This window comes from Halictus rubicundus, chromosome 3 (genome assembly GCF_050948215.1).
Source record: "Halictus rubicundus isolate RS-2024b chromosome 3, iyHalRubi1_principal, whole genome shotgun sequence".
Taxonomy (NCBI): Eukaryota; Metazoa; Arthropoda; class Insecta; order Hymenoptera; family Halictidae; genus Halictus; species Halictus rubicundus.
In genome coordinates, this window is record NC_135151.1 from 11,256,946 (window position 1) to 11,280,775 (window position 23,830).

General features: G+C 41.3%; 1 protein-coding gene across 1 annotated transcript in view; it reads left to right on the forward strand.

Moving 5' to 3' along the window:
* Positions 1–23,457, forward strand: part of Ndf (Nucleosome-destabilizing factor) — a 51,709-nt gene extending 28,252 nt beyond the window's left edge. The window contains exons 8-10 of the mRNA XM_076785381.1: positions 21,654–21,764; positions 21,853–22,297; positions 22,388–23,457. Of these exons, the coding sequence (XP_076641496.1) occupies positions 21,654–21,764; positions 21,853–22,297; positions 22,388–22,587 (756 nt within the window). The 3' untranslated portion in view covers positions 22,588–23,457. The remainder of the gene's footprint in view (positions 1–21,653; positions 21,765–21,852; positions 22,298–22,387) is intronic.
* The last annotated feature ends 373 nt before the right edge of the window (positions 23,458–23,830 follow it).

The following is a 23,830-nucleotide window of genomic DNA, read 5'->3' on the forward strand; positions in this document are numbered from 1 at the left end:
GTCTTTCGCGAACGATTCCTCCGATAATAGCAGCCTTAAAGTCAACCATCGGGGGTCGGCCATGTGCCGCTAACTTCGGCCGACAATCGATGCCGTTGCACAGCCCTCCTCGGCCAGAGATATTAATTATAAATGTCGCTTCCTGTCCTACCACAAACAAGTTTCTTCCGAGCCTTATCGTTTCGAGCTAACTTTCCTATACCAAACCCTTTCCCTAAAATTACCTCTTCCGAAATGTAGGAGAATTCTGCAAGTCTCGCAGCAATTCTTTTGCACAATTTTATTGCATGTTAACACAACCATTTTACAGCAATAGGAATTTTTCTTAGTGTCCATCGATACTTGTACAGACCACCTAATCAAATCGAATGCATCGGCACGCCCCGATCAGAAAAATCGAAATTAAACTGTAGAGCAAACGGCTTAGGGTGTTGGAACTTTTTAATAGATTTCAAACCTTTCTTTAAGTAATGTCCTCGCGTTACACGTATCGATTGACACATGCAAAAAAGGTTCTTGAAAGTTTCAGTTCGAATAGAACGTATAAAACATAGAAATCAATATTTTCCTATTGTTACACAAGAACAGTTTTATACATCGATGATGTTGTTCATTCACTCTTTGCCTTACAGTTTTATTTTCAGGATTCAGATTGAAACGTACTGTTCTGTTGTGACATAAATACGTTCAAATGCGACAAATCATTTTAACGAGTTAAATAGACTCCAGTGTAGCTTGTTAATGAATGAAAAGAAAATATTTTTATCAGAATCTAATACTTACCACGACTCTAAATTAATGTAAAATTGACATGCAATTATTTCTTTCGATACTCGAGGAACAGAGTTGCATCTCTCCCTCGCATGCACCGGTTTATGCACGTCGCGTGCACCGGGCGAATTAGACTGGCACGAAAACGTACATCGAGCGGAGCCGAATGTTTATTAAAACAATCGTGTCCCTCGGCGAGGACGGAGGAAAAACCTGGAATTCCATTAGCACGATGAGAAAGAGAGGACGTGGTGCTCACCTGTCCAAATTGCACGCGTGTACGCGATTATCGGGCCGACCTTGGCGATAACTTCCGCGATCGGCGAACAGTTTTGAATACCGTGCAATTTGGGTGCGCGAATATTCCGCGCCACGTGAGCTAGAGAGCGAGAGAGGAGAGGAGAGAGATAGGGGAAGAGAGAGGCGAGAGAATGCTGTAATTTAGTCGTTAGAGAGACCAACCACGGCGCATAACATTGGATAATAGTCGCCATGCGTCGTTCAACAATTTTCACGCTTTGAGCTTCATTTTGTACCGTTGAACTCTGGGCCTGGTACGCCTAGAACGCAATTCTTCAAGATTTCTTTAGGTCATTTGTTAGATCGATTTACTCCTCGAAACGATCGCGAGAAGAATTTGATAAAATAATACAAATACGGAATTGAAAAATATTCTTCTCTTGTGGAAGCTATAAGGAAAGCTTATTTATTTTTTGAAGACTTATTTGAACCATTTACAACGCCGATTAAAACAGTCGACGTATTCTTAAAACATACCTGGAAATAAATTGTTCCTGACAAGTTGTACATCAATTATTGCTTGTACTTATGTTGTGTTTGTATTGTACATAATGTGAAAATCATTTTAAGGAAAATTGGATTATTGGCGTACTGTTCAAACAGATGATTTCCACGGAAGCCACTATAGTGGCGTACAGTGCTTAAGAGGTTAAGGAAAGCTTGATTATTTCTTGGAAATATATTTGAAGATTTTCCCAATCATTTGTATTTATATTGCATTTATATTGTACGTAGCATCAAAAATTGTTGGGCAAAAATTTCTGTGGGCAATGCACGGCTCATTTGTGTTCCTTTGACACATAATAATTAGAGAATTCTGACGTGGCTAAGATACGACATATACGTCAACGTGGGTTGAATGTCGAATGTCTTCGATCCGAATGATCTTTGCGGAACGCATCCGCCGTGTGACGTACAGATAAAGTGTTATTATTACTATCACTGTCGTTATTATGCAATTCCAACAGATACTATATCATCGACCGCTACAAAATGTGAAGAGCGAAGGCGACCAAGATAGGACTGTTAAATAAATAAACGTTGATTTAGCCACGCTCGAGTGACATTTCTGGTTTAATGAGAGAGGGAGGTTCATATTTCTGATTAAATATTGGCCGATATAAATATGCCAGAGGTTTAATATATACGATCAAATTCAAAACTTGGCAAACCTTGAAACGTACATTTTTCACTGCGCAAACTTGTAAAAAAACCTACTCGGTTTTTACAAGCAGGAAAACGTAGTCGCTTTCTAAAGACAAACAATCGCATTCCGCCGATTTCAAAATGACGTGCCAGATGAATCATGCATCTGAAACCTGTCTAGAATGACAGAACAATAATGCGTTCTATAAAAATGCAATGTATACTTCTAAATGCAATCGTTCGTCTTCAATCCTATTCTTTCAATTATATTTTTTGTTTGTTTCTTACTGGGAATTCTTAAGACACGTAATCTTATTGCAAAAGATTAATAGAAACACTTTTATTTCGCATCATATTGGAAGAAATAAATTCAGCTACGACTGATTCTCGCTATCTTTTATAATACAAGATCATTATGAATTATCCATGTGTCACGAGGATGTGTCGTCCATATCCGACAGAATATTTTAAAACGATTACTGTGTAGTTAAAAAATCAATTCAAGTTGAAAACATTAATCGTTAATTTAACGATCACGTTTGAAATATTCTTCAGAAAAAGGGAACAGATGCATTAGCTGCAATTCTCTTGTATTATAGACGTAGGACCATCTTGAACAAAATGAGGATTCGACTAAGTCAAGAAATTTTCTACAATCATAATCTTATGGCAAAATCATTTATTTGAATCGGGTAATCGTAATTTGAATCGGCTCTTAAAATTTTGTTGAAACCTGCGAAATGCAAGAAGCATGAAACAGTACTCAGCATCGCACACTTTACTTTCCAATTTCTATTTCCACCAGAGAATTACTTCAATTTTACGAAACTTGAACTGTATCTGACTTCATTAAAATCCTCCACAGTATAAAATAAATATAAATGTGAACTGTTTCAATGGAACCTGTAACACACTTTATTATTCCATTTCCCTCAGAAAATTACTTCAATGTTACGAAACTTGAAATGTATCTGACTCGATGAAAACCCTCTAGAGTGTAAAATAAATAAAAATGTGAACTGTTTAAATGGAACCTGTAACACACTTTATTATTCCATTTCCCTCAGAAAATTACTTCAATTTTACGAAACTTGAAATGTATCTGACTCGATGAAAACCCTGTAGAGTGTAAAATAAATAAAAATGTGAACTGTTTAAGTGAATCTGGAGACCACAGCAGGGTAAAACAGATCGCCGAGTGGCTCGCTATCTCCGATAAAACGATCATGAATTATCCATGAGTCACAGAACGTGTCAACCATATGAAACTATTTCGAAGTCGATTGTGACAAGAGCGGGGCCGTTGAAAAGCCAACGAACAGCAACGTTTCAGAGTATAGTAAAATCTGTTCTCTCCGATCCGCGCGATAACAAGCACGTGGTACCACAGTTCCTATGATATTCTCCAGTTGCGCATACAGATACGCTTGATAAAGCCTTCGGGTTTCTCGTTCCTTCGAGCCCCTCGCCTACGCGTTTTTCTTTCTTTCTTTCTTTTTTTTTTTTTTTTATTGCAGACGTCGAATTTCGCCTCGCAACCGTAAACCGGATTTAACAACGTTGCAAAATATCCAGCCGGCGTTATCGCGTTTTATCGAACGCTCTGAGCGAAGCTAGTTTGCCAAATGGCTGATCGAATTACGGGGCCCGTGATCGAATCAACGCGATTGATCGTTCGTTGGACTCTTAGACGTCACCACTTTGTACTCCCGAAATAAAACAAACGATGTACTACCAACACATTCGTGCGGTTAAGCATTATCTAACACAATCACAAATTTCTACAAAATTAACCCTTAAACTGCAAACAGTTCGTGTTCGAACAGTTTCGAACAGTTTATAGAATACGCGAATTCTCATATTATTTACAATATAAGTATTTGTCAAAATCATTATGACTGTATGAATCTTCTAAAAAAAATTTTAGAAGCTATTACTCATCAAAAACTGCATCAAGCTTGAAAGATTCACCTTTACAGATTGAGAGTGCCGTAACAACGTTCACAGTCCAAGGGTTATTTTCAGTTCTTTGGAAAAATAGTTTAGTGATTGGCAATCGCCTTTATAAGCATTCCTAACCAGATGGTCGACCATTGCCCAACACAATCCCGATAATCACAAATTTCTACAAAATTAATATACTAGGAAAATTGTAACAGTTACCAATTTTCAATTCCTTGTAAAGATTGCTAGAGTGTTTATGTATTTTCTGGATTATTGGTGGCACCAGCGCCACAGATTGCTTACTATTTCGAACGAAGGAGCCGGTCCCAATTAGGTTACTTTCCCGTAGTATATGGCGTGTGTTTCGGACCCCGCGATCTCGTTCGAGACTCGAAATCCGCTCGAGGCTCTAACGAGATTGTATTCGACCTTGATCGACTCTGTAGGTAGTAGCTCGCGAAGGCCACGAAAACTCAATTTTCCCCCTTTCTCCGGCTGCACCGGTGCGGGTCATGGCCAAGGGGAGAAGCCTAAGGGGCAGGACCATCCGGTTTCCTCCTCTAAATCCATTATGTCTGCCAGACCAGCCACTTCCCGTCCCTTTCTATCCTCTCCTCTCATCCCCTCTCTTCACGGGGTGAAAAAAGGCGCATAATCGCCCGGTGTTTCGGTACTTTGTTCCACAGAACACCTAATGCCGGATCCACACTGAGCGGTACATCAAAGGATCTGTTCGCGAGCTGAAGATCCATGTGAACGCACAGTGTTCGATTTTATGGGGGAGTTCGGAACAAAATTAATAACTTTCTAAAGAGCACATGAAGATGTATCAGTTGATGAAAAAGATATTTCATTAAAAAACTATAAATAATTTCAGTTTTTTACTGAACAAAAAGTTACCAATGATCTCTCTTTGGCAGAAATCGCTATTCGAAAATTCGTATCCGTCTTTGATGTGTCCAATTATGCTGAGTAATTTTTCACATCCTGTTCCGTTTTTTAATAAATCATTGGTTAAACATATTCCACCAGAAATGTTTCTTTTCTTCGCAACACCGTCTTCTTGTATTACTAGACATGCTGCTGATACTAGTAATAGATCTTTTTCAGAAATATTGTATAATTTTCGTCCTACTCGGTGTGGACCCGACATAAGAACACTCCGAGGGCCGCGGGCCGAGCATCGATCGCTCCTCGCGAGGATGTTCCGATTGTGAGTGTTATCCTTCCGAGGAGTGTGCTCGATCCTTGCATTTGGTCCTGGAACTGTCTGCCAGTCTGTGCGACTCGCCCCAAATTTTTCTGACTTTGAAATTCTCCGATTTCAATTCTTTGAAATTTTATTAAAATCATGAAGTTTTATACAGCTATTGGTCTATTGGGTTGGACCGAATTGTTCATATACTCGTTCAACAGCATTTTCAATTCTGTTCTATTACTTTCCGAAATTTTTGAGGTAACTTGAATGAATTACCTTAATTTTATCTTTGAATTTTCATTTAAAAACGCTGCGAACTTTCATTCCGACCCAATAGATGAGCACAGACAAATTAATTTATATTTTACTTAACAACCAAAATATTCAAAGGACAAAATAAACGAAATGCAAATGTGACATTTGGTATTGAACTTGTCCGGTGTATCGTTCAGAAAAATGAAGTTGGAACACTTGCGAAAACAGACAAAATATGTTTGTTCGTCGCTAAAAAAGAATTCAATCAGCCTCTTAACTCACGTCGATCATTTCCACGACCGCTCGTTTGCTCCCAGACAGCGTAGTATTCTAGGGTTAAAAATACAGCTCCAAAATACACGATCCCGTCTCCGGTTCCCAGGACTCGTTGCAGGAACTAATTGGGGTCAGTCGCGAAAAAATAGCCGGTGGACATCAATTACTCGATTCGCTTTAGAGGACGAAAGTACGTCCTTTGAAACATTCCACCCGCCCCTTTCTCTCTGTGCATCACGCGTCTCGAAACTTTCCTAAAAAGCGTGTGTGCGAAACGCCCGGGTTACGTAATCCGAGAGCAAGGTATCTTTAGAAGTGTTTGCCGATGAAAAAACAATGTCCACCGGCACGCGAAGAGAGGACGCTCTCGAGGATGTCAATGGAGCCGTGCACCCGCGGCTCGGAATTGCAAATTCCTCGATTACACGGAAGGAAGCTGTCTTTTTCTCTCTTCCCTTCGTGGGTCGATATTTCTTTCATAGAAACGCAACACAAACACGATTAATGTGTGTGTGTGCGTATGTATGCGTGACCGTGCACTGTCGCCGTGCTTCAAGAGCGGCACGATTAAATGCAATTTGCCCCGAGCTCCACGAAACGCTATCAATCTCCTTAGGGCGTTTCTTTTGCGGGGATTCGCCGTCTTCCTGCGCGCTCCACTTATCGGGACACGCTATTACGAAACACCTGTTCGTCGATAATCCCGTGTTCGTTTTCCTTTCGGGTTTCCTGCTTTCGTCGGGTCGCTAACTGGAACTAGAGCAGATGAATGACGGACTATTCCCGATTCCTTGAGTTAGAGACGATCGTCAAGAAGCCTCCACGCCGCATTCTTCACATTACCAGCGTTGGACCAGTTGTCTGCGGTTTGTCAGCGAGGATCCTGACGTTTGGCGTCCAGGATCTCGTACTGAAACTTTTAGTCCAAGATTGTTGCTCTAGGATCTGTTTCTGAAGCTTTTGATTGAGTCCTTTCGAAAGGGAACTCGTGCGTATAACGCAGAAAAGATTGTAAAACCATCGCCCACAACATAGTGCCCACCATAGAGCTCAGAACGTTGCTAGTACCCAATAGCAATATTCTAGAAATCTAAAAAGGTTCTAATTTCCCGCTTGCAGAATTTCCCTGAAGGGAATATTATAACTCGGCGAATCCCGAGTCCTTTCGTAAAGGAACTCGTGCGTATAACCCAGAAGAAATTGCAAAACCATCGCCTACAACATGGAGCCCACCATAGAGCTCAGAATGTTGCCAGCACCCTGTAACAATATTCTAGAAATCCGAAAAGGTTCCAATTTCACGGCTACAAAATTTGCAGTTAATTTCCCTGAAGGCAGTATCGTAGTCCGGCGAATACGCGAATCCCGAATCCTTTCGAAAGGGAACCCGTGCGTATAACGCAGAAAAAATTGTAAAACCATCGCTCACAACATAGAGCCCACCATAGAGCTCAGATCGTTGCTAGTACCCCATAGCAATATTCTATAAATCCAAAAAGGTTCTAATTTCACGCTTGCTGAATTTCCCTGAAGGGAATATTATAACTCGAGTCGTTTCGAAAGGGGACCCGTGCGTATAACGCAGAAAAAATTGCAAAATTATCGGATATGTAAAGAATCAAAACTCCATAATGTTTTGAGTGTTGCTAGCACCCCATAGCAATATTCTAGAAATTCGAAAAGGTTCCAATTTCACGCGTACAAAATTCGCAGTTAATTTCCCTGAAGGCAGTATCGTAGTCCGGCGAATCCCGGAGTCCTCTCGAAAGCGGACCCGCGCGTATAACGCAGAAGAAATTGCAAAACCATCGCCTACAACGTGGAGCTCACCATAGAGCTCAGAATGTTGCCAGCACCCTGTAAAACAATATTCTATAAATCCGAAAAGGTTCCAACTTCACGGCTACAAAATTCGCAGTTAATTTCCCTGAAGGGAGTATCGTAGCCCGGCGAATCCCGAGTCCTTTCGAAAGGGAACGCGGCTCGTCGGTTCGCGAAACGCCTTTCTTGATTGCGTAATGTTCGCGAGCTGGCTGGAAGGAAACGTGTTCTCGTATTCGAGGCGAAACGGAACCAACGATGTAAGAAAGGAAAGGCCTCTGCGGTTCGCGGCGCGGCGACCCGATAAAAGCGTCGGTTGCCAGTTGCCAGCAGAGAAGAAAGACACAGAGGAGGGGGGGAGAGAGGTAGTAAGAGAGGAGAGGGTTTCCCTCCACTCCGGGGGCGGAGAGGAGAGGAGAGGAGAGAGAGCAAAGAAACCGGGCGGCGAGACAGAGAGGACACGGTCGAGCGTCGGGCAGACGTGAGTAGAGCTCGATCAGCTGGGAACGAGGCGGTGTTGCCGCGTCGGCACGCGTGATCCCCGGCCGCCGAGCGTGTCTCCGCTCCGCGGATCAATATTGCCGAGATCCGGCAACCCTGTGTCCGAACTGCTATCCGAACTCTCTTTATTTATACGTGTCGCGAGGGAACTGCGCAGGCCCGGCCCGGCCCGCGCGCGCGCGCGCTCGCGTCAGCCGCCTCTGATCCTTCGTCTCGCTTTTGTCCTTCGTCGCCTTGGCCTTTGCCGGCAACCGAAGCCTCGATATTTCTCGAAAGGTTCACCCTTTACGCTGACAGGTCTTCTCAATTGGAACACACCGAAATACACGGTGTTTCCGAAATGTTGGTAGCAAGCGGCCTGCCAAGGCTGCTGATCGTTCTACACTACCGGCCAAAAGTAATTGACCACATATAAAAATCGCATCATTTTCTTAAAATTGAACCAAATGGGTTGAGATTTCTTGACACGTTAAATGACAAAGTTTACTAAGTAACGGGTAAACGAAATGTTGAAAAAATTGGTATTGGTCGACATTGCGAAGAGAAAAGTTAAAGTAAATTTTTTCAACTTTTTTATCTAAGCCTGTAATGAAACTTTAATCAATACGTTTTGTAGATCTACGTTAATTGTGTGTAAACTTTGTCATTTAACGTGTCAAGAAATCTCAACCCATTTGGTTCAATTTTAAGAAAATCATGCGATTTTTATATGTGGTCAATTACTTTTGGCCGGTAGTGTACGTTATTCTAAGCGGAAATAAATTGACAAATGTAAGGACGATTATGGACAATTATCAATTATATCAACGTAAACAATTAAACAACATTGAACAAGTTACCGAACAAGTTATTGATCGGTGTCTTTATTTCACCCACACAATACACACTTTCAGACAATATTTTTGTTACACATGTCCCAACATTTGTGTTATTAATATTTATAATAGACTAAATGTAGGTATACAAATCTAAAGGTTCTTTTTCATATACATAGAACATCTTGTTAAGGCTTTTTCTCTAAAACTAATTTCGAATATCGGTCCAGTTCGCGTGTATAGTGTTTGCAAGTAGAAGCGGTAGGTCGTACTCAGAGAATCTTCAAACAAGATGATCTCGAAAACGAAACGTCAGACAGAAAAATGTTATTCTTCTTTCTCGACGTATTTCCACTTGCAGAATACATCACCTATAAGGTTACAATGATAAGTACGACCATAGTAGCGAAGAGGAAGTGATATTTACGACACGTGTATTAGCTAGCTGTGCATCTAGTAATGGTCGCTGTGATCGCTGCTTCGATGTAAACACTTCCATTAGAAAACAATAGAATCTTCTACGCTCATTGTCGGTCTAATCGTTTATCGTAGCTCTAACAGAAACGCACCCTTAACACTTTATCCACTGGAAGCCTATTAATAAGATTTTCAATAATTCTACTGTAAAAGGAAGCTTACAAATCAGTTTTTATATAATTATCCTAAGCAAAACCGAGCCGATTACGTCATCGAGGGCGTGGTGTAAACTCACGATTGAAATTGCTGTAGCTGTTTAAGAAGCTATTAAAAAATCCTCATGAACTTTCAAAAATTAGGAAATAATTGCAATGCGTTAATTTGCGAATTAATAGAAAATTTTAACGAGTGAACTCAGGTAGCTCCAACATAAACTCAATCTCTACTTGCGAACTAGTAGAAAATTTTATCGAGCGAACTTCGGCAACTCCCACATAAGCGCCATCTGAATTTGCGAATTAGTCGAAATTTTTAACGAATAAACTTAGGGTAGATCCATCCTAAACGTACCCTTAACTTGCGCATTGGTACAAATGTTTAACGTATAAAGTTAGGGTAGGTCCATCCTAAACGCACCCTTAATTTGCGAGTCGATGCAAAATTTTAACGATAACGATTGCAGTCACCAATGAAATGCAGTAAACTTTCAACGACGGGTCTCTGATAGAACTACAGTCACCGATAGAATACAGTATACGTGATAACTGATTATACCGATTAGGACCGACTATAGTGGACGGAAAAATGGAAATGTTAAATTGTTAATCGCGTGTGCCGCTGCCATGCTGAAATTCGGCCAGATTCGCCGGGACAAACGATTGTCAGTCTGTTTAGGCTAGCTCGTCGCGCGAGACCGATCGATTGCAAAAGTCGTTCGACGAGGCCCGCTCTCTCGACCGGTCGAATTAATACCGTCGCGTGGACGAAATATTTTTAGGCCGACGCATATAGACGCTGCGAGATCAGGGACGTACGAACGACGCCAAGTACAACGTGCTCTTCGAGGAGACATCGGCCGAGAACGTTCACACACCGTTCAACCACCCTTCGATCACTCTCTTTCGCTTCGACGACAGTGGCCAGATCGTTGAAGCGAATTTGTTTCTTGCCGATGGTCTGGAAGGGTCTGCCGAACTGCACTTCCACTGTTTGCTTCTTTAATATTGTGCAGAAATTGCCAGACTGATCGATCTGCCATTTTATCCTCTGACAACCTGTCTTTCACTTCCATTTCAATTGTTTGCTTATTTAATATTGTGCAGAAACGACCAGACTGATCGATCTGCCATTTTATTCTCTGACAACCTGTCTTTCACTTCCATTTCAATTGTTTGCTTATTTAATATTGTGTAAAAATGACCAGACTGATCGATCTTGCATTTTATACTCTGAGAACCTCTGTTTCACTTCCATTTCAATTGTTTGCTTATTTAATATTGTGCAGAAATGACCAGACTGATCGATCTTGCATTTTATTCACTGAGAACCTGTGTTTCACTTCCATTTCAATTGTTTGGTTATTTAATATTGTGCAGAAATTGCCAGATTGACAGATCTCGCAGTTTGCACCCTAAAAACCTGTTTCATTTCCATTTGAATTGTTTGCTTACTCGATTGAAGCATGCTACTAAACAATTTCTCAAGAATGTATTTGTATAACTTCACGATTTGTAAAAGAAAAAACAATCTGAAATCTAGTAGTAGTTCTAGCGTTAATTATGGACAAACGTCCGTAGTAGAATCAGCAGCCCCCGCGAAAGATTATCATGAATAAATGAATTTTCTTCTCTTCGTATCATTTTCGTAGCAAACAACACGGTACAGCGAACAAGCGTTCTCTCGTGTTTTCTTCCGTATATGTAAATTCTTTACGTGCCGCGTCAACAAATTACGTGACCGTTGGTACGGACCGTCATCAGTTTTATTGGCTGGTCTCGTAAATATATTTCAAGCGACCGTAGAATATTCATCGATTCGACGCGCGGGAAAACAGAAGTAAGAATTTCACCGACGTCAGCTGCAGAAATAATAAAATGGAAGTTACGGGGAGAGCGTCGAGTTTGGCGGACCTTTTGCCCGGCTAAACCGCGGTTAATTCTCCCTCGTTGAATACGGCGATCATCCTCCTGCATTGTCTGCATATTGGCGGATCATAAAAGACACACCTCGCGCGAGGTTTCATAACCGGGAGAATGTGTGCTCGCCATCACCGTTCCGTTTTACTAAGATTCTCGTGAATTTTCACGTCGCACTGTGGTCCAGATCGAGGAATTAGCTGTTTATTTAATAAAACAGCAACTTGCTCATTTCGATGTTTATCGAATGTATGTTGCTTCTTATATGTCCATGAAATTAACGAGATTTATTAAAAATTGTGATTAGAACAAGCATTTAAAAATCAACACTTTACGAGTCCTATTTTTCACCGAAAAGGTTACCTCATTTCTTATTGATACCCTGGAGAATCTATTTAATATTATGTGTCCATTTTTGTTTCAAATGAATAGTATTTGTCTATATTGAGAGTATATCTTGTGTACTAAGATTTAATATTTATAATTTATCGAAATAACAATGCTTAGTAAACTAAAGAGGATCTTCAACGTTTTTTATCATTGGTAAAGGATATCTTGTGAGTTCCATATAGTTCCGCATTGTATCAAAATGCATTATTTTCAGTACACTCTTCTCTATAAAATCATGCGAGATTCACATCCCATTCGGTCTCGGTACAAAAGTTATTGTCGTTTAAAGAACTGCTCAGATCGTTAAGAGGTTCTTAAGGTTGTCATATGATTATTTTAAGATAAGATGGCCAAATAATCGCAATTTAAGATAAAAAATACATTATCTCCAGAATAAAAGATTATTTTGTTATTTCAAAGTATGGTAACAGCTAAGGTCAAAACTTGAAAGTCGAGGGTAAAAAACATTTTCCACGAATATCTTGGAAACTACTGCAGATAGGAAAATGGTGTACATGGCAAAATTGTGTGTCTTTTTATAAGAAATACACCTGCGAAGACAGATTTCAAATATCACCATTTGTTTCAATAATATACTAAATATCATTCAGTATTTATTTCCAACAAAAATGAATCAGTAATTACTCTTCTATAAAGTTCAATATCAAAATTAAAAAAAAATATTTTTACATACAAAATTAGTGTCACCTTGAATTTTTAATTATCGCTATATATTTTTCATTTAATAATATTATAGTTGACGGCAAGACGAATCCAATGACCTCCTTTACTATGGCTTTAAGTCTTGAAACGATACTAAAATCTTAGTGAACAGCTAATTCCGCGATCTGGACCACAGTGCGTCGCCTCGAACGTACATTTCGACCATATAGCGCGGATCGATTATGTAAACGCCGGGAAGTACTATTGCACTAAATGGGTTTCTTGATCTTGTGCTACTTTGTTTCGGTAACAGGCTTTATTCAATATAAGAATAATCTCCGAGAGACTTTTTCATTAGGAAGACTTACGAGAACAAGTAATAATTAACGCGAGTAAATTGTCATCTATCAATAACGTATCAATATGGATATGACGATGATTGATAAACTGAGACTAGGACGGTGAAATTCTGATATAAAAACATTAGAATTCCATAAAAACATTAGAAGAAAAGCAAATTAATTTTCATTTCACACTAGGTTGTTGGAGTTCAGGTAGAAAATTTTCCGCTGTCTAGTCATAATATTTTCAATCTATTAAATTAATTAAGGTGCGTTAATTATCACAATAATATTTTTAATTCTCTGAACACCCAGTAGATATCAAGTGATGGATATCGAATCATGGCCTGCCAGCACACGTATGAGTATCGTTCGCATGTTTATCATCTCGCTCTCGTGTATAAAAAATACAAGTTAGGTACAAGGTTAGGCTAAGTACAAGTTGCACCTGTAATATACCCCGTAAAAAATTCGCGTCTTGTCTTATCTGGATATTGTCCACATAATATCTTGATCTTGGAGATTAGAATTTCGCGGTTGGATAAGGCCGCTATTTACTCAAGATTAATTCGTAGTTCGTGACTACTGGAGCTGTTCGGAGCACGTACAAAGTAAAAATAACCCGTGGTGCTATATCGCGACGCAGCTTTCGGTAGAATTTCTGCCATAAGTACTCCTTGCAGCGTGAGCGAGTAGCTAATTACTGTCCTGCCGAACCTGTATATCCCTCCTGCCACTCTGCTTTCCTCGTCGTCTCGTTATTGCCAACGCTCGCATCAGCAGTTCGGTCAAATGAAGTTCTCCGATCAGTTTCCGTCGATAATGATCGATACTAGCTCGAAAATCAGCATTTTTCGAAATATAGAGAGTCACTTTTGCTTGTCGAGTGTTTGCCGCAATCTACTTATTCATCTACAGAGGACTATGCTATAGCTACCCAACAATTCTTTCGTGTTTGAACTTAATCCATCATCTTTTTTTTCCTGGACATCCTGGATAGTTTCTTGACGGCATCAGCTTCTTTGGGGGCTGGTTGATGGATCTGACCAGTAATAGACCAGGGCGATGAGTTATACTGCTTATGAAGACTACACTCTATCTTTAACCTGGTCTATTAAAAAATGCTACAACATTAGCCAAAATCACTTTTCCACGGCTAAATTTGTTTGTATTCAATGAATTGCTAAAAATATTATTATTGGACTGCGGATTTTACGGATTTATGACAAAAATGAGTAGGTGCAATTTAAAACAGTGAAAAGATTCAAAGAATTTGAAAATGTCGATATATTATTATTAACTTATTACGTATCTTGTAAGGGATGCATACAAATTTTATTTTGCATAAAGATCTCCAGTCTAATCATTATCTACTAAATATGGATGCCACCAATTTCCTTAAAATAAAATTCTATGTCTGTACAAATAAAAATGTTCTATTTGCCGCAAGAAATTATCGAAGACTCTTATTCGTCGTATCTTTGAAATTAATCATAGGACAAATGGTCAAGCTCGGGTTGTTGTAGTGGGGTAGATTTTCAATTTTACGATTCGCAGCTGAGTATTTCTTGGAAGAATTATTCGACGGCAATGGAAAATTTAGATTAGCCGAAATGGCAATGTAATTTTCGATGGACAAGCAACGACGAGGGTCCCTAGCCGAGCGAGAGATCGAGAGACGTGTCCAGGACTCTGGATCCTCGGGATTCCAGAGGAGTCATTCTGGCATTCCGATAAATCACGCTTTTCCCCCGGAATTCCCACGGTCTCCGTGTCCGGGCAGCCCTGGGCCGCGTCAGTGTTTCATTTCCTGATTGCTCGACGGGGCTTAACAATCGCGCGAACTTGCCGATCAGAAATTTCATATTATTAAACCGTTTCCGCGGCGTTCGCCGTCAGCCGCAAAAGGTCGATATACTCAGCCCCTCTACCTAACCCAGACCCGCGCCATTCTACATCCGCCACTTCTGCAGCTTGTGCACTGGCGCCTCCGTGCTGCCATTGAAACCGACACAGGATGTCCCTCTGATCACGCTGACACCGAGAGCCAGCTCGTTTCTTACGGGAAACCGACGAAAAACCACAGAAATCCATTCGTACTACGTTGTACGATCACCAGACTGCCGGATCATCGTGCAAAATAAATATTGTCTGTGTCTATTGAAACAGACTGGAGACGGAAAGACATCTCATTCTTACTTCAATCATTTCAACAAGCTGAAAATAATAGATCGACATTCTTAAATCATTTGAGCCTTTCCAGCCTTTTGTTTTTTGAATTGCTCACTTTTCCCATACATGTATAAAACCCGCAGTCTAACAATCACCGTTGCGACCTGCGCTAAATATTAGCAAGTTTGTTGAAAGATACAAACAACTGTAATAGATCTCTTTTGGACATGTTATTTTATATTCTGTTTTGTACAGAATATTTCCGTTTAACAAGTAGTCATTCACCAGTCTACCATTTTTCAAAACCATCAACCATCCCTCTTCAGAATAGCATAAGAGTTTCGTGTCGAACGTTCGAAACTCCGTTATTATCACAATTCCACAGTGAACAGAGCAAAGAAAGACATCGTTCAGCAACTTTCATAAAAATCCATTCGTACAACGCCTTCTAGTCATCAGAAAATAATAAACCCAGTTCTGGCGAGAACAGGGAGAGACTAGTCCAAACAATTTCGTCCAAACAAATAGTCTTTGTGGAAGCAACTCGTCGGTGATAGCTCGCCGAAGATCCTCCGGTCCGAACATTCCGAATTCTTCTACTATGATCACCCATCGCGGCCGTGATAGGTTTGTTTAGAAAGAAGAACAGTCTTCCAGAACTGCGCAAAACGTCGGCGAAGATATGCTGGCAGGGTTTCGTTTAGCTGAAAATCGAATTCGAATGTTCATTGGCTCGCGTGATATCGGACGCGCCTCGGGGATAGCGTGTTTGTTCATCGTTCACCTTTTCCACTTGCCGAACGAACGTAACAAACAAGTCTCCGGGGCCAATTTCCTCGGAATCGAAGGCCTAGAACGAAGAGGTATTCAATATTTTTAACTTCTGCGTGGGGTATAGCTCCTCCGTTTCGCTGCAGGAAAGCGACCGGTGGTCGTCAGGGCCGTATCTAGAGTGCCCGCACGCTTCCCACCCGCATTCTCATTCGGTTTTCTAAAGCTCGTCGACGTTTCCCAACTATCTAGCCCAAAACTTAGCATGGCGCAAAGGCTGATGCTACACAAAGGGTTAACCCTGTTTCATGATGGATTATGGTCTCCCGGAAGCACTTTTCCGCTCGATAAGGCTTTTCCCAATGGTTCCTGTCTTCCTTTCGAGCAGCACGTGTACACACGAAGCTTTCGGGATGTTCCAGTTTTTTTTCGAGGTCGGAAAAACGGAACACACGAAGATATAGGGCCGGCACACTAAATCGGGAATCCCACGCGCGCCTCCAGCCGAGCCGTGGAACTTCAAGGATAAAAAGATCTTCGTAAGCTTTGTGCTTCGTGCAGTTCGATAAAATGAAATTTTAATTCTATAATCTACCGGGAGCCCGCTGGCTCCTCCTGAAAGCTTTTTGCGCACTGGGAATTGCCAATTCCGAGGACGCTCCGCTCTGGAACGTACCGTATATTCTCTTCACTCTAATCGTCCCTGTCTTTTCTGTCAGCATACTTTCATTGCTCCAATTTTTTCTTCATTCTTGCGCCTGGATATTTCTAATTTGCCTGGAGACACTGCTGGGACACTGTTAACAAATGTACGGTTGAAAAGTGGGTTCGAAGATTCAATCATTTTGTGGAAGAACGTCAGAAAATACCGAAGATGTAGGACAAAATTAGTATACATTTTTCTATTTGGCAGCGTTTAAGAGTTCGATACATAATGTAGCTGTGTGAGAGAAATATTTTTAATAGTTTAAAAAATCATCCGCAAATCCCTTGTACTTCTACATTGAATATGAATTGACAGCAATTTTATTCATAGGAATTTCTATATTGAATCTGATTAGACACTTCATTCTCCAATATTGATTTACTTTTATTTAATCGAGCATCCACATACACATGTCGTTAGCTGTTCTCGATATAATTAATAGAAAAAATTGTTTGAAATTAGTATCAATCACGGAACTGTCTTTTAAAGTACATTCTGGATAAAACACTCAAAATGATGAGGAACGAGGAAACGACAATTGAGAAAAATTCAGAGCGCAATGGGTTAAGACTGTGATATTGATTTTAAACATCCTCGTTCGCAAAGGTTTGACGTAATAGTGAAAATTTTAATCCGGAAAATAATGAGGAATGAGGAAACAACAATTGAGAAAAATTCAGAGCGCAATGGGTTAAGACTGTGATATTGATTTGAAACATCCTCGTTCGGTGTGACGTAATAGTGAAAATTTGAATCCGGAAAATTGAAGACGTATTGATAGGGGGATGCGGGTTAATGTTGATGAAATTGCGAGTATAATCGAGCAAAATCCAAGACAGTATGCTCAGTCAACCCGCCCACGTGTTACGTGGGTTAGAAATGCTCGGACACGGCGTGTAACAGCGAACGCTTCCTGCCTATGTACGGTTACGCGTGGCACACACCGTTGTTACCTAAAATGCACAACCGCTCGTTCCCGGTCTGGCGAGGAGTGAAAATTATCCAGGCAATTAGATGCTGGCCGTATAGTTATAACCCTGGTGCGCCGTAACACAAATCGTTAGGGCTGAAGAAATCGTTCAGCCGGTTGCGTGTCAATGATACAATAGATTTTATTAATGGCCTTACGGCTGAGCAATGCCTCCGGATTAACTCTAGAAACTAGGCTACCGAGGCTCATCCGTTTACTGCTCCCAAAAAGCCACCAAACATTCTTACATCATTCTCAGATTTTTACTCGAGTCTTCTCTTTTTCACGAAATAAAACTTGTCTGTATCAATTATGAGACAAGGGAAATACATAAAAATTGATTTCTTTTAATAATTTTAATAAGCTATGAATAATGTACTATTAAATTCATTTGATGTGTCTTCTAATTTTATCTTCTATCTACTTGTTTTGCCACAAATGCATAATCTCTTCTAGCATTCTCAAATAAAATAAAATTAACAGCGTACACTATACACATAAAACATCGTCGAATGTACAGTTGTCAGAAAGGTCTTTAGGCCTTCTTGAGAATGTGCACGAGCTTCCGTGTGCAGTCTGTTGATGATTTCGTCGTGACATAATGAAGGCGTGGAACTTGGGGGTTTTGTCACCAGATAGAATATTAATATATCCATAAAGGTGTGCCCCGGTGCACGGTAGTTCGCGATGAAGTGGCCGCGAGAGTAGTCGGGCCGAGAATTGCATAAGTAACATGGAGCGAGGAGACTCGAAACACCTCTGGAGCCGACACTCTCGAGCGTTACACGTTCTCGGAAGAGCGGAACGCATATTGAATGCAGACAGAATGCAATTCCGGCCGTGTTATATACGGTTACATTCGTCCCTGGAAACCGTTGAGTTTCCTCCCTCGTGGAAGCCGCACAAGTCGGTTAAGTTGGTTCAAGGTCAGCCCCGCTCTGTGCCACACTCTCGTCGCCGTTTACACCGAATTTATTTGCTCTCGCCAACTATCGTCGCGATCCCTCGCAACAACGGAAAAAAGGTCAAATGACGTTTGGCCATTTTCTTGCCTCTTGGCCGGACAAAAAGCGCATAAAGCTTAATGTATTCGGATTGTATCCTTCGAACAATCAGCACCCTCTTCTCTCGATCGGGCAATGTTCTGCTCGCTGGGCTAAATTTACGAGGCCTTTGACGAGTCTACAGAACTGTAAAGTTGACCCATTTGCATCGGAAAGAATGATAAACGATGCCCTTGTCGCCAATTGTTTTTTTTATCATACCATTAATTTTTTTATTGTGGCTCTGAAAAAATTTCTCAGATTAAAGTTGCACTACCTCTGTTTTTAATGTTTTCTCAAGGTCGTTTCTAACAGGATTTCAAAGCCATTGGTATTTATTTATACTAAACCTTAGGTGTTCTCTTAGATATTATTATAGAGCGCGAAAAGACGGATCCAACGAACTCCATGACCATACTGTTTCGATCATTCAGTCTCGAGATATTCGTGTCTGAAAACATCGATTATGTTACCTTTCAGACACGAATATCTCGAGACTGAATGATCGAAACGGTATGGTTATGGAGGTCATTGGATTCGTCTTTTCAGGCTCTACAATAATATCTAAGAAAAAGCACAAGGTACCTCTACAAAGAATATTAATGACTTTGAAGTCTCATTTAAAAATGACCTCGAGAAAGATTCTTACCCGTCGTTGCATGTGCCCATTAAAATCATACAACATCGTTCTGAAAAGTGTTTTCACTCTGTATTTAATTAGAAAAATTCGTGTAATGATCTATCTAACGATAGTGTCCAAAAAAATGTATACACCGATGACGCAAATGGGTTAACAGTGAAATTTAAAATTGAAATTGAAGCTCCGAGGATCACATTCAATTCTGTGCGTTAACATAAGGTTTGCGCAAAAACATGAGCAAAACAGCGCCACAAAAAAACGGTGTCGGATCGGAATGTGGGTCAGGAAATTCCAATTTGAGCATCGGTGGGAATCGTTTGCGACACGGTATTCCATTAACACGATAACATTGGCCGTTTTTAATTTTTCCGAACGGTCGTTGGTACATATTTCTTCTCCCGCCATCTGTGCGTCCATGATAAAGAGACGCGCGCGGTTTAATAGGAATCGACACATGTATCCCTGTATCATTTGTCGAAATAAATTGGACGTGTAAAATAATAGAGGTCAGGAATATATGCGATCGATGTGTATACTTCCTGCTCGATTACCCTTTGCGCACGTGCAACGGAACAATGGAAGACGAGGCGAATCAATTTTTCTATTCGTTTCCGGTTGTGTATATCGCTTGAACGTTGTTTGGCAGCCGAACGCGTTTACAGTTCGGCCGTGGCCTTGTCTGTAAATACGAAAACCAAGGCGATCGTATCACTGTGCCGGACTACAGCCAAGATAAACGCTTATTTATTGACCGAAACAATAATACAGCCTACGTCGAGAGTCGTCTCGTCTCGTTCGTTGCTTTGTTGACTAACCGTTACATGGTTACGTTAGTGCCTCTCTCCGATCCCAATGGCAAAATACGCAGTTAGTAACAGCGCAATAATTTCGTTCGGTATTTGTATAAACGCTCGTAAATCGTAAACTGTTAGCACGAAGTCTAAAGAAAAATTACTGCATGCATGATAACGCGGTAGAATCCAGGAATTTCTTCGAAAAATATGTGCGAACCGGAATGACGAGTCAATTCGTCCTCGCTGTTTAACGGGTTCGAGATATTTGCAACCTCGTTCGAGGAGCGTACGCTGGTAGGGCAAACGACGCCATTACACATTTGCAAAACATCGTATCGATTTTTCCGGTGGCTGGGAGAGCAGCGAGAGTCGTACTCGAAAATGAAAATAGACACGGGCAGGTAGACGGGTCTGTCGAAATTGGATACAATGGTTGAGGCGCTAAAGCGCTGCATTTCCTGTCCAAGTTCCTTGGTTGTCTGTACATCTGTCGAGCATAGCTCGAAAATCGCTTGTATAGATCCGTAGGGTCTCTACAGTCTCGCGAAATGCCTGGTCGTTTCTATATTAACAGCTCCCTGCTGGGTTATCGTCGGTTTCAGCGTATCGGGAACTATAGAAACTTCTAGAATGTCATTGAAAGTGCACGCATTTCGTCGTAGCACTGTAAATAGCAGTAGACAACTTCAAGTCCTTTGAACCACAGTTGTGCATAGGTGGATACACCTTCCGACAGTATGTGATAAATATTTTCCGTCCGCGCAATGGCGTCGTTTGCTGATGTGGCAAGCAAGCCTCGAAGCGTTCAGCGTCGGAGCCGTTGGGGGATATCGTACGTGACGATAATGGCGGCGAAAATGGCCACTGCGTGTTGTGGCGACATCTATCGGTACCGTCATTTTTCTTTGATCACCATACTTTTGCCTCGCGTCGTATGGTGTCGCCACGTGGTTGAGGAACGTGTAGGGACATTCCCCAGGACGCGTGGTAGATAGCGACACCGTATGGTGAAATTACGAAGTACTTAAATCTCTAGAATAAATGGCATATTGGAAGTTTGCCATCTAATAATATCGAAGGCCTTTGAAAAATAAAGCTAACTAAACCATTTGAATTCCCCCCCTCGTTCGTCTTTGCCACACAGTAGGGTAGACTGATATCGAGAATAAACGAAAGCGTCTGAACGAGTAAGCACTGAAGTTTCCCCTCCAAATTGTTACCAAGAGGACGCGCCAATGGCGTAGCCATCAATTTAACGATCTTCCAAAACGATTCGTAACTGAATATATTTTTATTATTGCCTGATCACTCTTCTTCGATGCCAATACGGGAATGAATAAAATAACAGCATTTCGCAATTTTTCTGAAGCTTTTTATGTTACACGTAATTGTGTCATTAGGAACGTATTAAATAAATGAGTCTATAGAGACGAGTCTGTAAAAGATGAATGTATGTTGCTTTCTCTGTATAAATTCTATTTTAATAAAAGATATTAGGATTATTATTGTTTTAATGATACTGTTTGTGCAATAGACAAACCATGAAGTCGACTAACTAACTAACTGTTGATTTTTTATTCACAGTGTGCGGATTTCGTAAAAGCGGGGGCAAAACAGGGTTTAACGCCATCGGACGTTGTATTGGCTGCAGACATTACATTCTCTTGCGTGGCTGATCCTCAAGCTGCCAAAGACGTGAGTACTCTTCTTCGTTGGTTTTAAGTAGGAGTTTAAGCTAGTCAAAATTACAACTGGGAAATTAAAAAATAATTAACGTTTTCAGATGGTGTTCGGTAACTGCGGGGTTCTCACAGAAATCTCCCCCGAAAAGGGGTACGTGGAAATGACCGGAATAGACGCGGAGACGTCGCAGGACATCGCCGAGGCGATAACAGCGAAGGGAGGTCGTTATCTAGAGGCGCAAGTACAGGGTAGCAAAACACAGGCACAGGAGGGCACACTGGTGATCCTCGCGGCCGGGAACAGAACGTTGTTCGACGAATGTCAGTCTTGCTTTGAGGCGATGGGCAAGAACAGCTTCTACCTTGGTAAGGTGGGCAATGCTTCCAAAATGAACCTTGTGCTTCAGTTGATGGCGGGGGTAACCCTGGCCGGTTTGGCTGAGAGCATGGCGCTGGCGGATCGCGCTGGGCTCCAACAGAAAGACGTGTTGGAGGTGTTGGAGCTGACATCATTAGCCTGTCCTGCGATTCTTGACAAAGGAAAAGGTACTGCACCATTTGTATTGTACCACGTTATTCATTGGGATAGGCTAGTTGTTTTTGGACCAATTTGTACAACGTTCTCTTCTTTTCTAGCCATCATCGAAGGCGGGTTCCCAACGCAATTACCGCTACAGCACATGCAGAAAGACTTAAGACTCTCTTTAGGTATAGGCGACCAACTGGAGCAGCCTCTACCGTTGGCTGCCGCGGCGAACGAGGTCTACAAGCACGCTAAACGTCTTGGTTACGGCGAACACGATGCCTCCGCCGTTTACATCAGAGCCAGGTTCTAACGGAGCATGCATCGTCGAGCTTTCGCTATACCATATTTATTGCAATATCTAAACGTTGTTTCCCGTCGCTACCAGAGAAGAGTAGTGCGCTATTTGTCAAGAAGTAGCGGGTCACTTCGATCAGGCACGCAAACAATATCGTTGCGACGATTTCGATGTTAATCGCTACGAGGTTGTTGTCGGAACAAGTCACACGTTCGGTTGACGCGAAAAGGAACCAGAATCGAATTCGACGCACCGAAGCGCGTCAAAAGCGGTGTAGACTCCATGTACACGTACGCAAACAAAAATACACGCATACACAAATACACACGCGCAGCCACATGGCTGATCAATGAATGTATAAATGAACTTGTACGGTCTTTTTTTACACGGTTTTTTTGTCAAAAGAACTCCTTTTTGTGTACATTACAACGACATGGTTTCATTTCTTCATGATATTCTTTTCTTTTTTTTTTTTTGGTTTCCTTTTTCTTTGAAGTACTTGGCGACTACTTTTCTCGAGAACTGCGTGGGTTATGGTAAAACCGATCTCTCGAATCGCATCCCGACTTCGATCCCGTAGGACGCACCCCTCGCTTGGAACAAACATGAGAGACTTGGGACGTGTCGAAAATGTGCCTTACGATACCCGTTCGAAGCAAGGCTTTCCTTTTCCCTAGGTTCTTCTTTCCCCGCTTCATCAAGCGGAAGATTGATTTCGTTACTTGTGATTGATACGATACAATGAATTTTGATATACACGACGACGATGCGTAGAAAAACTATCATTAGGGAAAAGGGAACGATGGGGGTAGATTATACTCTTCGTTGGTGCAATCATAAACTATAATTCAACGAAACATGGTTTTCGAATTTGTAAAAAAAGAATGATTAATTTCTGGGAGCAGCTCGGAAGCGTTCGCTGAATCGAGTAACGAGGAGAGGATCAACGTTTTTGAGTTTGCCCTGTCCACCTGTCCGTTGAAAAATGTTTTATACGGTCATTTGAATATTCGTTACACCGGATGTAGGTACTGCCAGAATTTTTAAGTAAATTTTAGCTATTACAACATATGTGTTCTCGCAGAGACTCACTCAAAAACGTATGAAAATATTTCTGTTTCAAAGTTATCCGACTGGCAACGTTTCTGACGGAATGCCGTCGCCGTTTCGTTTCGCATTAGCAATTAGAAACGTGTCGCGCTTAGCGCGTCTTCTCGGCTTTTTGTTTTGATCGACGTGGCTGTTAATCGATAAGCCG